The sequence below is a fragment of the Drosophila bipectinata genome, chromosome XL (genome assembly GCF_030179905.1).
Source record: "Drosophila bipectinata strain 14024-0381.07 chromosome XL, DbipHiC1v2, whole genome shotgun sequence".
NCBI classification, from domain to species: Eukaryota; Metazoa; Arthropoda; class Insecta; order Diptera; family Drosophilidae; genus Drosophila; species Drosophila bipectinata.
The window spans coordinates 23,215,526-23,231,057 of NC_091734.1; the positions used below are offsets into that span (position 1 = coordinate 23,215,526).

At 39.0% G+C, this 15,532-nt stretch overlaps 1 protein-coding gene across 13 annotated transcripts in view; it reads right to left on the reverse strand.

The window, feature by feature from the left end:
- mmd (disintegrin and metalloproteinase domain-containing protein mind-meld) overlaps positions 1 to 15,532 on the reverse strand; it is a 747,894-nt gene that overhangs the window by 477,675 nt on the left and 254,687 nt on the right. For all 13 annotated transcript variants that reach the window (XR_011443137.1, XR_011443136.1, XM_070281095.1 and 10 more), the window contains exon 6: positions 6,178 to 6,326. Coding sequence is in view for 11 of the 13 variants with exons in the window: in XM_070281095.1 (XP_070137196.1) it covers positions 6,178 to 6,326 (149 nt within the window). In the remaining 2 variants the exon portion in view is untranslated. The remainder of the gene's footprint in view (positions 1 to 6,177; positions 6,327 to 15,532) is intronic.

The window sequence follows — 15,532 nt, forward strand, 5'->3', positions numbered from 1 at the left end:
TAGACCTGCGAGAGTCCAGTAGCAAGGCAGATTCCGTGCCAGGTGAAAACATTGAGCGTTCATAGTCAGGCACATCCAAACGCAGCAAAGATCCACCCACCCACGTAAATAAACATCTTCCATCGGCGAAAAGAAAGCACCAGCGAGTGGCCCAGCGAAAAGAGATAAGATAAGCGATGCGCTGCCAACGTCTCGATTACCATCGTCTTGTTGTTGCTGGGCATCCACAAGTGAAGATAAGAAATAAACAACTCGCCTTGAAAAAAGTTGTTGTTGTTGAAGAATATCGATCAGCAAACGAAGCCAATTATTGGAGGAATTGAAGACAGCGTCAACCGTTACCATGAACGCCCACGCCGATTGTTGTTGGTAGCGCAGGAGAGAGCAATCGGGGTGACGAACTGCAGCTTGAGAAGAATAAGATGTAACGGCGACAGCGGCGCCGCTTACTGGGGATTTTTTGAAGGTTGCAAATGCGGTAAAGGTAGAATCGCCGGGAGGTCAATAACCTTAGCCGGCTCTCTATGAACAAACCGGCTGACTTTTACCGACATAGGCCAAAAATCGTCCCAATGGAAACCCAATCAAAGGCTGAAATAGAGGCGTTAATAAGTGACAAGTTAGTATCATTCAGATGATAATACGGAACTCCCAATGTAAAATTGACGAACTTGAGGGCGTTGATGTCAGCATCCTTTTTGATCAGCCTAGCACAGACTAAATCATTGGGCTCCACATTCAGCTTATCTGCGACAAATTTGCACAGTGCATCCGGTTGGGTAGACGTCGCGAATTTACCCACATGAAGGTATTTCAAGGTGGGAAGCACTTGAAGTTGAGCGCAACTGGGAGCTTGTCCCACAATGCGCCTATTAGGGTTGATCCGCTTCTTCTTCGGGAAGGCCCCCTTAGATGCCGTTGGGGCCTGCCCCAGAGTAGCCTTTATGCTCCCAGTGCTGGTGGGCATAGCAGGGGGAGTAACAACTTGCACCCCAGCCGAGGAGGCGCGTCCAGCGGGCAAAGCCGCTCCATTTACCAGGGCTAGGTCAACTTTGGCATTAAGGCTTTCGAAGCGGGACTCCAGATCTAGAACTTTATAATTTAGCTCATCAATTTTGGAATGCGAATTATTTCCAATGACGCAGCTATCATATTGCCACATTAACTTCGGAATGTTAATAAGTAGTTTTATAGCCTCCGAGGGCAAATCAACACAAGCGGTGTGATAGGCACGCCGGCAGATCGACGCGCACCGAACGGCCTCACACCCACGAAGTTGGGTAGCAGTAACTTCTGCACTGCACTCGGTGCAAACGAGAGGCGACATGAGCGAAAAAGTAGACGTCCGAACTCAAAGAAAGCTGGATGAAGACTGATTTTGATATTGATTTTGCAGTGACAAATAACATTCCTCGCAATCTAATAAGTGCCAAAGCAGTCTCGGGCTTATCATCAGAACACTCGCATGTGCTTCTAACGCTTCTTCAAAGCCCAAAAATAACCGAACACCCCTTCAGCCTGACGACGCTAAAAACGAACTGGTTAAAATACAAAAAGTACGTGAGTGCCCACATAGAACTCGCCCCGGAATTTAACATGGAATCGGACATCGACTACACTACGAGAGCCCTGGAAGAAGTACTCGTTGCGGCAGCTAAAATCTCTACTCCTCATAGGAAAGATGTAGACCGAAACAAACACTTCAAATCTAATCAGCAAATCGAACAGCTCGTGCGAGAAAAGAGGCGCACGCGTCGTGATTGGCAAAACAGCAGATCACCAGCTTCAAAACAACGCCTTAAGGAAGCAACCCGATCACTCGACCAGGCTCTTCACCAACAGGAAGAAAATGCACAGCTGAGGTACATCCAGCATCTCTCGCCAACAAGCACAAAGTACCCCCTGTGGAGGGCCCACCCAAATCTTAGCGCCCCAATTGAAACGACCACCCCGATAAGAAACTCTTCGGGATGCTGGGCTAGCAGTGACGAAGACCGAGCTGAAAAATTCGCCACACATCTCCAAAGTGTCTTCCAGCCAAACCCAGCCTCAAATTCATTCCTCCTGCCAGAAATTCAGCCAGAGTCCTCCCCTCAGCCAGCCGCACCTTCATTCCGGCCGAACGAAATCGAAAAAGTCATGAGGACTAAAACCAAAAAAGGCTCCTGGTGATGACCTATTGACCCCAAAGATGCTGATCGAACTTCCAAAATGCGCTATAGAGGTCCATCGAACAAGTGAACAGATTAACATCCGAAATACGCTCAGCCTTCGAATAGCGAGAATACTGCAGCGCTATTTTCCTCGACGTATCTCAATCTTTCGACCAAGTTTGGCTCATTGGACTTATGCACAAAATTAAAACGTATTTGCCAACATACACCCACAAGCTTTTGGAATCATACCTTTACAATAGAGTATTCTCAGTGATATGCAAGGCAGGTACTTCGGGCGACTTCATTATCAAAGCTGGAGTTCCACAAGGAAGCGCACTCGGCCCGTGTCGATAGGTTTTGTAAGTATACTGCGGATATTCAACGTTCGCCGATGATACCGCTATCCTTAGTCGCTCCAGATGCCCAACGCAGGCAACAAACCAACTGGCTAATCATCTCACAATAGTGGAAAGGTGGCTGTCCGACTGGCGCATTAAAATAAACGAACAAAAGTGTAAACATATAACGTTTACTCTTAATAGACAAACATGCCCTCCGCTTTTACTAAACGGTATGCAGATCCCTCAAGCTAACGACGTAACGTACCTTGGCGTTCACCATGATAGACGACTTACCTGGCGTAAGCACATCGAATGCAAAAAGATGCACCTAAAACTGAAAGCCAGCAGCCTCCACTGGATCCTAAACTCACGATCGCCACTGTGCCTGGACTACAAGTTACTACTGTACAATTCAGTCCTAAAGCCAATCTGGACGTATGGCTCCCAGCTGTGGGAAAACGCGAAAAGCAGCAACATAGACATCATACAGCGCGCACAATCAAAAATCTTGAGAACTATCACAGGCACCTTGGTATGTTCGCAACGAAAACATCCACCGGCATCTGGGCATCCTCGCAGTGAAAGACGAAATCCAGAAGCAAAAAGAGTCATACAAAGAAAAACTGTCTTCGCACCCAAATTTTCTCGCTCGGGGATTGACTCGGGTTTCTAGCGTATCCCGCCTTAGACGCAACGACCTCCCAACCCAGCAATCGATTTTTAGGGCCGTCTAACTCCGTATCAGTCAATATGACTGTTAGTTAAGCTAAAAATATAAGATTTGATACACCTCTTGTTAGTCTCGCAAAGAGAAGATTCAAGAAATAAAAGCAAAGTTAAAAAAAAAAACAAAAAAAAAAAAAAAATTGGCGGGGGCTTAGGCTTTCTTTTCTCAACTTCTGTAGATTCGGCGTCATCCTCATAGTCTGCCAAGCTTTTAAAACTGTTTGAGTTCATGGGCATTTCTATTGCAGCTATGTTAGCATTGCCACGGGTTATTTTGCGTTGAGAGTTTAGGGGGCTCAGCTTCCTTTTGATTTGGATGTAGCGCTCCATACCAGTCTGCACTGTTTTTGTTCTTTTATTCAGGCAGCGCAGCGGCAGAAGTATTGTTTGCGCTGCTAGCTGATGACGTTGTTAAACGCGTTGACGTTACAGTTGCGGTTGTTGTTGTTGTTACGGTTGACGTTGTCAAAGAAGTGCTAGTTACTGTGCTAGTTACTGCGCTCTTTGGGCGCTCTCTGCGCAGAGACATCGATGGTAGCGAGGGGGAGCAAGAACGCGCTCTCACGCTCTCTACGTTTCAGAATTCGGTCAAGTTTGGGGTCATTGACCGTGTTTGGAAAGAGGTTGCATTATTTTCGTTTGCTTTAAAAGAGAAGTAAGCGTTGTTTTTGTACTGAGAGCCGTCTCTCGTCTTGCTCACGTTGAAGTTGTGTGCGAACGTCGTTTAGACTTATTGCAATCGAGTTTGAGTTTGTTCTAATTTTAAATGTTATGTTTTATATTAATTTAAAACAGCGATTTCATCACTGAAAGCGTCTTTTCGCGTTGTTGTTGATTTACGAAACCAGTCACTCCTTTTTTTGTATATTATTGAATACTTTTTCCCGGAGCACAATAAATACACGTCTGCATGCGACGACGATGCGATTTCGACCTGACCGACCTGATTTCGATGCAATTGGACCTTAAAAAAGTTTAATTGTTCTGTTCAAGTAATCTACTCTTCCTTAACTGCTCAAAGTGTAAGGCTATGACGTTCAATTGCAGTTTACCTACTACTAAAAAACTAAAGGACCTACTAGTTCCTTCCGACACCTTTGGTTACCAATTTGAATATCTTATTTTGCCGAACACAATCCCTTCCGTGTTATTTGTGAAAACTACAACCTATTTTCCAATTTAATATCCCCTTTATTATTTCTAGATATAATTAAATATAAATTTTTTGATTCTCTATTAGCTTAATTTAACCTTTTTTTTAGTTATAATAACACAGAAAACAATAAAATAACAACTAGAATTACAGATCACTTTTAATAATAAATAAAACAAGAACGGAAAGCTAACTTCGGGCGGAGCCCGATATATATATATATAATATATATATATTATATACCCTTGCAGTTAAAACCGGATATATATCGCAAACATCGGATATAGTTGGCCGATCCTTATGGGAATATGAATATATAATCCAATTTATTATATGTAATACAAAATTTAAAAAAAGTCTCAAGCTTCTATCTTCCAAAATACCAAAGTTGGTATTTCAACCAAAAACCATTTCCATAAACATTGGCCGATCCTTATGAGAATATCATAATAGAACCAATGAATTACAATAAAATATCGAAAAAAAAACCCCAAGCTTCTATCTTCAAAAATACCAAAGTATGTATTTCAACCAAAAACCATTTCCGATGGTTCAGTTATATGGCAGCTATAAGATATAGTCGGTCGATCGTTATGAAATTTGGTAGGTCGGATTAACTGACCTAACTAGAATCTGTACTAAGTTCCAGCTTTTTATCTTCAAAAACACAAAAGTTGGGTCACTTCCGATCGTTCAGTTATATGGCAGCTATAGGATATAGTCGGCCGATCCCGGCCGTTCCGACTTATATACTGCGTGCAAAGGAAAGAAGGGTGTGTGCAAAGTTGATAGCTTTAAAACTGAGAGACAAGTTCGCGTAGAAACAGACAGAAAGACGGACAGACGGACATGCTCATATCAACTTAGGAGGTGATCCTGATCAAGAGTATATATACACTTTATAGGGTCGGAGATGTCTCCTTCACTGTGTTGCACATTTTTGACCAAAATTATAATACCTTCTGCAAGGGTATAAAAATTTTTACAAGTGGTACAAACTCTTCCAAGATGGCCGGGAAGATGCCAATGATGAGCCTCGCTCTGGATGCCTAAGCACGTCAACAACTGATGAAAACGAAGAAAATTATTTTGGAAAATCGTCAAATTACTATCAGAGAAGTTGCTGAAGATGTCGGTATATCGCTTGGCCCGTGCCATGAAATTTTTTCAGACGTTTTGGGCATGAGTCGTGTGTCAGTGAAGTTTGTTCCGAAATTGCTGAGTTTTGACCAAAAGAACCGTCGCATGAGCATCGCTCAAGAGCTGTTGAATGACGTCAACGACGACCCAGATTTACTCAAAAGGGTCATAACTGGTGACGAATTATGGGTATATGGTTATGATATCGAAACCAATGCCCAATCGTCCCAATGGAAGAGACCAGGTCACCAAAGACCGAAAAAACCACGCCAAGTTCGATCAAATGTCATAGTTTTTATCACTGTTTTCTTCGATTACCATGGCGTGGTGTATTACCATATGGTTGTACGGTCAATAAACAGTATTATCTATAAGTATAAACGTGATGTTTAAATAGTGAAATAAATAGTGATTTTTCAAGCCTGGCTGTTCAGCGTTCACCTGTATTCGCTTCAAATTTTAAAGCTTATACGGCTTAGGTACACGAGCAAAGAATTTCAATGTTTTTATAGAAATACTTGTATTCACAAATAAATAAAATGTATATTATAAATTGATAAATTTTAATATTGTATTGTATATGATTTTATATGTTGTATATGATGTACATATATTATATCAGTTTACGTACTTAAGTATTTTATGTACTTATTTTTCTTACCTTTGCTGAACTAATTTCGCGAGTCGAAATTCCCATTTTCTCATGGTGTCGTAACTGCACCGGATATATTATTTGGTAGTAATGACCCCCAATTCTTCGTACAAGCTCCTGGTTTTGCCTGTATTCCTTAAGTAATCGTTCCACTTCCCCTGAAAAAAAATGATGCTTGAAATCATAAAGCTTACACAAAACAATCATCATATTCATTTAATTAAATTAAAAACATATTGTATGTATATTGGCTCAACAGAAATAGCAAATTTTTCTTGTGTAAATTTTTAGTCGCTTAGGGTTCTGCTCTTGATCTTTCGTTCATTATTTATCAATTGTTATATTAATGTTACTATTTCTTATTATTTGAATTTAAAAAGATGACGGGAAGAGACAGTGTTCAAAAATACCTAACAATTAAGTTTCAAAAGATTAATTTAAAAAATAAGAATGGTAACATTAAAAATAAGTTATATATATATAAGTATGTGTGAAATAAAGCGAAGCGTCAATAGCGGTATAGATAAAAATCCAAGTCAAAAGCCTGCGTATTATTTTCGGTCATTCGATCCGGATATTAATATATAACTACAGGTAAACCCCCAACAATGGTCATTCGATCCGGATATTAATATATAACTACAGGTAAACCCCGAACAATGGTGCTACGATGTAAACTGAACAGCAAATGAGTTGTGAAATAGATTTCGCTATTGGCCCAGACTACCTACACACTCACAAAAAGACGACTAAGGTTGTGTGTGTTAGTAAATTCGAGGAATAACTGCGACGCCAAAAAAAAATAATTTCACCACGATCTCTGTCACGGTAGAATAAGACGCGGACAGCATTATGGCACCAACAGGATCAAAAAAGAAATTACAAGGAAAAAACCATCAAAAGGATAAAAGCACACAACAAAAAACTGAAGACGACAGGGTTATTGACAGGGTTAAAATGATAGCATTTAGCTTCCGGAAAGTTATAAGAACGCTTTCTCTACGCTACTGTCATGTGAGAAGAAAATTGACAAAATTCCTGAGTATGGTCAAAAATATAATGAAGACATGCAGTCTTATATTTTGAAAGGGTATTTAAAAAAGTTAAATCCCACAGAAGCTAAATATGAAACAAAACTAACCTATTATCTGCCCCAGTTCGGTGTGCAAAATATCAATAAACCCGAAAAATTGAGAATAGTATTCGATGCCGCTTCTAAAATCCATAACTACAGCTTAAATGATTTCTTATTACCCGGACCCGATCTTTATACTCAACTATATTCAGTTCTCATGAACTTTAGAAAAAATAAAATAGCCTTTGTAGGAGATATAAAAGAAATGTTTTTACAAATTGAAGTACCAGAAAAAGACAGAAAAGCTCAAAGAATTTTAGGGAGAGAATAAAAGACATGACCCTCCGGACGTTTATGAAATTCAAGTTTTATTTTTTGGAGCAAAATGCAGTCCGAGTATCGCACAACAAGTTAGAAATCACAACGCAAATGAGTTTAAGGAAAAGTATCCGAAAGCCTGTAAAGACATATTATTAAATCATTATATGGACGACTACTTGGGCGGAGCTGACGACATAGACAGCGCCGTTCAACTGATTAAAGACGTATCATTTGTTCACAAACAAGGCGGATTCCAGATGTGTAACTGGATATCAAATTCAGTAGAGGTTCTCAACCAAATAGATCCACTCAATTGTCACAACAAAGCTCAGGCTTCGCCAAAATGAAAACACTAACAGAAGAACGTGTCTTGGGGTTAATTTGGAATTACGAAAACGACACATTTATCTATAATCTACAATTTACTAAATCACATAATGAAATAGTAAACACATCCCGACGACCAACTAAGCGTGAGGTCCTGGAATTACAGGATGCCTTGCTAGGAGCTAGAATGAGCAAATCACTTTTGGAATCGTTACAATTACCCATAAGTAAAGTATATGATGGACGGACTCTCAAATTGTTTTGTATTGGTTAAAGTCTAGCAGCAAACGATTTAAAACCTTTGTAACTCAGCGTTTAGGTGAAATACAAGAAACAACTAATGACGGAAACTGGAGATACGTTCCTTCTAAAATAAATCCTGCTGATGAAGCAACGAAGTTCACAAAGATAGACTTTAATGCAAACAATTTATGGATAAAAGGGCCGGAGTTCCTGTACAAAGATATTGTCGAGTGGCCAACAAATAAAATAACCTCAGAAGACGACTCCAACGAATATAACCTCAGAAGACGACTCCAACGAATATGTAAATGCTATGACTGAAGCAAAACATGAACCGATTCTACCTGATGTGAACAGATTTTCTAGTTGGACGAGGTATTTACGAACAACAGCTTGGTTACTACGATCAAAGATTATAAAGTACATAGATGGGACATCAGGGCCCAAAACGGTCAACTTTTTGCGTCGAGCTTGTTGGTGAGGGGGGAACGCACATACATACGATTCTATTTTTAGAACTCTTTCCATGTATCCGTCAACAAAAATGTGAACCTATGTGTGTATGTGTGACTGCTCGCACGACGGAGTAAAAATGTTTTGGCTTCCAAATTTCAATTTCGATTACTCGTTTCTGTTTTCGATGCGCCAATGTGGTAGTTGGTACAACATTTGGCAGCTATAGCATATAGCCGGCTTTCATATATAAGTTTCAAGTCGATAGCTTTAAAACTGAGAGACTAGTTTGCGTAGAATCAGACAGACGGACAGCCGGACATGCTCATATCAACTCAGGAGGTGATCCTGATCAAGAATATATATACTTTATAGGGTCGGAGATGTCTCCTTCACTGCGTTGCACACTTTTGACCAAAATTATAATACCATCTGCAAGGGTATAAAAATGGACGCAAAAATTTCTTGCGCGACACCGAAAATCTTACTTTCTTTCTTACGCTCATCGTTCGTTCATCTTACGCTCATATTCTCTTTGAATGCTTTCTGTTTCTCAGACTCTGACAGGAGCACGATGAAGAAGGTTTGTCTGCGCTTGGATTAATCTTCGTATGTATGCGTGTCACACATTCACATACACGGGGGCATGTGTGCGTGCGATTTCGTTTCGAAGCCAGCGAACAAAATTTTCATTTTTGTAACATCCCTTCAGTACCAAAAGTTCCTTCCCCGACTTTTCCTGGCGACATGTTCGAAAAACAAAAACAAATTGCATGGGCTTCGTTTACTCAAGTCCGAAACGAAAGGGGAAACGAAACTTCTACCTGCTTTCGGTTTTCGGCGATGATTCTCGAAGCTTCTACGTCATAGTTTTAGAGCAGAGGCACGCGACAGAGAGACAATTAGAGAGATGTAGATGGAGGGAAGGGAGAGAAAAAAAATCGGTGTCGAAATCCAAATGAATGGAAGCGACGTCAGAATACCCTTTTTAAAATATGTTGAAATATTTATATATATTTAAGATTATATTTAATTAATTTTTCTTATCTAATCATATGGTATATTGAAATGTATTAATAATTGGCTTTAGGCAAAGCCAAAATGTTCATGTTTGATTATTTGCCTTGTGCGATTCTAATTACAAGGCATTGCGTTGGTCGACTATACCCTGGCTCGCGCCAGAATTATCGGTTGTCAATTTTCGGTTTCGTCTTGCCTCTCCCCTTCTCTTTGCATTTGATGTTCAATTTGCATAAAAGTTACACGCGTTTGTTTGTTGCGTTTAAAGTTAAATTTTTTAAAAAACGTTTAAGTGATAATACCTGGTGATAATAACTAATTCTGGTGAGTAGTGCATATAATGAACTTATTTATTAGAAAGGCCACCAGCACCGACGAGGCATTGGCAGCGTTAGAATTCGCCTAAGGCCGCGGAATGAAGGAAGAATGTGTAAGTATAATATTTATAAATTAAATATAAAAAAATGTTTAATACCTATTAATTTTTGCAGACCACCGCAGTGACCAATATATTGAAGCGCGGACCCCTAACCAAATCGTTAAAATATATTTTCGTCGAGGACCTGATCGTCCAGTACAATATTGACGGAGTTAGTGGGAAGAAGAGATTAAAGGCGTTTCCAAATTTTTATGGGTGTGTGAAATTCCTTACAGATCCCTCACGGCATACCACAGGGATTCCTTGGGGTATTTCCTCAAAGATTACTGAGAGTATACCCCAGGAATTCCCTAGGGGATTTAGTTCGAAATGCTCTTCAAATAACTGCAGGAATTCCTTGAGGTGTTCGAATTCCTCGATGCGAGGAAACATACCCCGAGGATTCCTTGGGGGGCAATACTATTACCTCGGCGTTTCCTTGAGTAATTCTTGAGGTATGGTACTGAAGGGATTTCAGGCTTACTACCCTTACAAAATTCGGGTATTCGTTATTGGGTTTATGCTGTGTGTTAGTGATTCAACCTAGCGAAGTCATTGGGAAGCGGGGCAATAAATTGCATCGTTTTATAAGTGGAATCACTAAACAGTTATTTTTTCTTTTATATTCTGGACTTTATGTGTTAAAAATAAAATTATTCAATTTTTGGAGACTACCCTTTTGTTTTTTTTTTTGTTTAAAAAAAATTTAAAAAATATGTAGCAAAAACTTACAAAATTTGTTTAGTTTTCTATTCAACCGGAGTATACAGAAAATGCAGAATATAAGTTTTAAATATAAGCAACAAGAAAAAAAACCTAACTTCGGACAGAGCCGAAGTTGATATTAAAAGTTAAAACCGTATATATATTGAAAAGATCGGATATAGTTGTCCGATCTTTATGAGAATATCATAATATAACCAAATTATTATGATAAACAAGAAAGGAAAGCTAACTTCGGGCGGAGCCAAAGTTGATATACCCTTGCAGCCAAAACCGGATATAAATATATCGCAAACATCGTATATAGTTGGTCGACCTTATTGAGAATATCAATACTTATTTATTACAAGAAAAATCTAAAAAAAAGTCCCAAGATTTTATCTTCAAAAAATTCCAAAGTTGGTATTTTTACCAAATACCATTTCCAATCGTTATGGAAATGTATAACGTAATCCGTAACGTAACAATCATAACGTAATCGTTATGTTATATGGCAGCTATAACATATTTGCGGCTGATCGTTATGAAATTCGGAAGGTTGGATCAACTGACCAAAAATTTAATCTCTACCTTTGTACAGATTTCCAACTTTCTGTATTCAAAAACACGAGAGTTGGGTCATTTCCGATTGTTCATTAATATAGCAGCTATGGGATATAGTTGGCCGATCCTGATGAAATTTGGTATGTTGTATTTTTTTTCAAAAAAAAGCATTCGTGTAAAATCCGAAATCAAAAACACCAAAGCTATAACATTTCCAACCAATCAGTTACATGGCAGCTACATGATATAGTCGACTTTCCGACTTACATATATACTGTGTGCAAAGTTTCAAGTTCATAGCTTTAAAACTCAGAGACTAGTTCGCGTAGAAACAGACGGACGGTCGGACATGGTCATATTAACTCAGAAGGTGATCCTGATCAAGAATATATATGCTTTATAGGGTCAAAAATGTCTTCTTCACTGTGCTGCACACTTTTGACAAAAATTATTATTTCCTCTGCAAGGGTATAAAACCTGTAGTATAGATTCAACCAGCTTGGTTTAATATCAACCAGCTTGGTTTAATTTTACCGTGCATAACGCTGAATGTTACAGGAATTATATTCGCCGCTGCCGGATACAATTTACTCAGAATCTAAGGCAGTTTTATATTTTGTAGGCACTTAGCATAAACATGTATCTTTTCCACCTCTGCTTACGTTTGAAAATTCATCTGAGACCTCTGATCAGGCCATTGCCGATCTATTCACAAAATTTTTCAAACAAATTATTCTCTGCCTAAAACGACAGATCAGCCTTACGCATACAACATTGAATCAGCATATCCTATTTTGTGTCGGTTTTCTTCCGAGAATAGCTTATAATCAGATCTTCTGATTTAAAAACCAACAGGGTAAAAATCGTTTATTCGCCAGGCCCCAATGGAGTACCAGGCTGTGTGCTAAAATACTGTACCAGGGCTCTGGGCCTGATTTTCAATTTATCTTTGGAAACCTCGATTTTTGCTCTTAAGTGGTAGGAATATTTCATAATTCCCTTACATAAACTCTACTCTAAACTGCCATCTCTAAATTGTCGGCAATCGCAAAATTATTTGAAAAATTACTGGAGTTAATGTTATGTTACTGATGGTATTTACACAGACTTCAGTAAAGTATTCGATTCAATCAATCACTCACTCCTCTTGAGTAAGATAAATGTTCTGGAATTTCCTACAGACCTCCTAACGTGGATCTCCAGATACTTAAATGGAATAACTTAAAGAGTCTTATTTAAAAATGTACATGCCCACTTGGTTCATGCAGCATTTGGAGTCCCTCAAGGAAGTAATCTTGGCCCGTTACTGCTAACTCTTTCTACTTGCCCCCTGATTTAAAGAACTCTCTTATACTCATGTATACAGATGATATTTAGCTTTGTGCAAACCCCTCTTAATGCAAACTTCAGTCCGATCTGAAAAACTTCAAAAATGGTATTTAGCGAATGACTTAAAACCTAATGGATCAAAATGCAAACCTAATGAATCAAAATGCAAACCTCTTGGCCTCTCCAGGTTACCAGGTATACATATTTTCTTTATGGGATTGCCCTAGAAAAATAAACTCAGATTAATGATCTTAGTCCTATTATACTTAAAACTCAAATTTTCCGACCATATTTCCATAATGGTTAATATGGTGTAATATAGGACATTTGTCTCCACTAAGATTTTAGGAGAAGATCGTTCGTATTCCTTTGTGGTGACTCCGTTGAACTCTTTATTGGATTCATTTTAGGTTCTCTTAGACTAAGGCTTGCTAGCTGTCGACGCAGCGGCAGCGCAGCCGTTTTATATATTTTATGTATAAGTAACGTAACAATATGTAAAACGGGAAGAGAGTTATGCATGCACATATGTATATAAGCGGTCAGCGCGGGAACCATGCTGACTCGGCTCTAAGCGGTCAATGCTATAAGTGCATATCATATTTTGATTGCACTTGAAACATTAATATATAAATATATATTAATATTACATTTATGTTTTTTATACCCTTGCAGAGGGTATTATAATTTTGTCCAAAAGTGTGCAACGCAGTGAAGGAGACGTCTCCGACCCTATAAAGTATATATATTCTTGATCAGGATCACCTCCTGAGTTGATATGAGCATGTCCGTCTGTCCGTCTGTCCGTCTGTCCGTCTGTCTGTCTGTTTCTACGCGAACTAGTCTCTCAGTTTTAAAGCTATCGTCTTGAAACTTTGCACACACCCTTCTTTCCTTTGCACGCAGTATATAAGTCGGAACGGCCCGGATCGGCCGACTATATCCTATAGCTGCCATATAACTGATTGATCGGAAATGGTATAACTTTGGTGTTTTTAGAGTTACAGCGTTCAAATTTGGCTATTTTTGGCAACAAATTACGACATGCCAAATTTCATTAGGATCGGCCGACTATATCCTATAGCTGCCATATAACTGAACGATCGGAAATGGTACTTGGTGGAACTATATACTAACTATATACCAACTATATCCGATGTTTGCGATATATATCCGGTTTTAACTGCAAGGGTATATCAACTTCGGCTCCGCCCGAAGTTAGCTTTCCTTTCTTGTTTTTTTTTTTTTTTTACCGGTCTTTCAGAATTTGGAAATGGCTTGTGCATCAATAAGAGCATCAGCTAGCATTCCTGTATTCATCATAAAGCTTAGAGGCCCAGACGACCGAGGGGCGCTCAAGAAACGATTTGTTAGAATTTTAAGTTATTTGTTAATTATTAAGCTAAGAGGAGTTAGTAAGGAACTTTAAAATTCTATATTTTAAATTAGAGAGACAGGAAAGAGATGGAATAGAGAAGAGACCATTGTAGTTCGAACATAATACCCTAAAAGGGTCATGCAGTGCATATGTCGAACTAAGACATATGCGAAAAGAGGACTAAAAATTCGAGTCCTTCTATTAGGAATGTTAAAATTTAAGCGTGTTAGTAAATGCTCTCTATCTACATCCCCGTTAATCAGGTTATGCAGAAAAACTACACCGAGCATTCTCTTACGATTTGTTAAGCTAGGTAAGTTTATAAGTAAAAGCCTGCTACTGTAGGATGGAAGCTGAAGATTTGCATCCCAGTATAGACCTCTAAGTGCAAATATTAAAAAGTTCTTTTGTACGGATTTTATGCGGTCCTTATGTATTCCATATTGGGGACTCCAGACACATGAACCGTACTCCAGTATAGGACGGACCAAAGAAATGAATAGTGTTTTGGTTATATAGGGGTCATTAAATAGGATGCCGAGATCATTAATCTGGGTTAATTTTTCTAAGGCAATCCCATTAATAGAATAAGTAGCTTGCAGAGGGCAAGAACGATAAAAAGACATATGTTTGTATTTAGATCCATTAAGTATTAGATCATTAGCTAAACACCATTTTTGAAAGTTATCAAGGTCAGACTGAAGACTGCATTGGGCAGAGATGGATTTGTACTGAAGACAAAGCTTTACATCATCTGCATACATAAGAACTAGAGAGTTCGTTAAAGCAGGGGGCAAGTCGTTTATAAAAAGCGTAAATAATAACGGGCCAAGATGACTTCCTTGTGGGACGCCGGATGTAGCACGGACCAGACGGGACTGTATGTTTTTAAATAAGACTCTTTGTGTCCTTCCATCTAGGTAGCTGGAGATCCACGTTAAGAGGTCTTTAGGAAAGCCCAGCATATTCAGTTTACTCAACAAGAGTGAGTGATTAACTGAATCAAATGCTTTGCTGAAGTCTGTGTAAATTACATCGGTTTGATATCCCATACAAAAGCCATCTATGACAAAGGATGTCAACTGTGGTGGTGGAGCGACGCTTAATAAAGCCATGCTGACAAGGAGTTATAATCGAAGAGCAAAGGTGTTGAGATGAGAGATGCTTAGAGACTTAGAGATGCCTCTGTAGTTGGCAGCCTCAGACTTTTCCCCTTTTGTATGTAGGGGAATTATAAATGATTCCTTCCACTTAAGGGGAAAAATCGAGGTTTCCAAAGATAAGTTGAAAAGTCTAAGTAGAGGTTTGCACAGAGCCCAGGCACAGTATTTTAGCACACACCCTGGTACTCCATCGGGGCCTGGCGAATAAATGGGTTTGACCCTTAAAAGACCAGATAATAAGTTGTTCTCAGAAAAAAACGGACAGAAAATAAGATTTGCTGCTTGAATATTATATGCGTAAGGCTGATCAGTCAATTTTGGAGGAGAATAAGTTGTTTGAAAAAATTCTGCGAATTGATCGGCAATGGCCT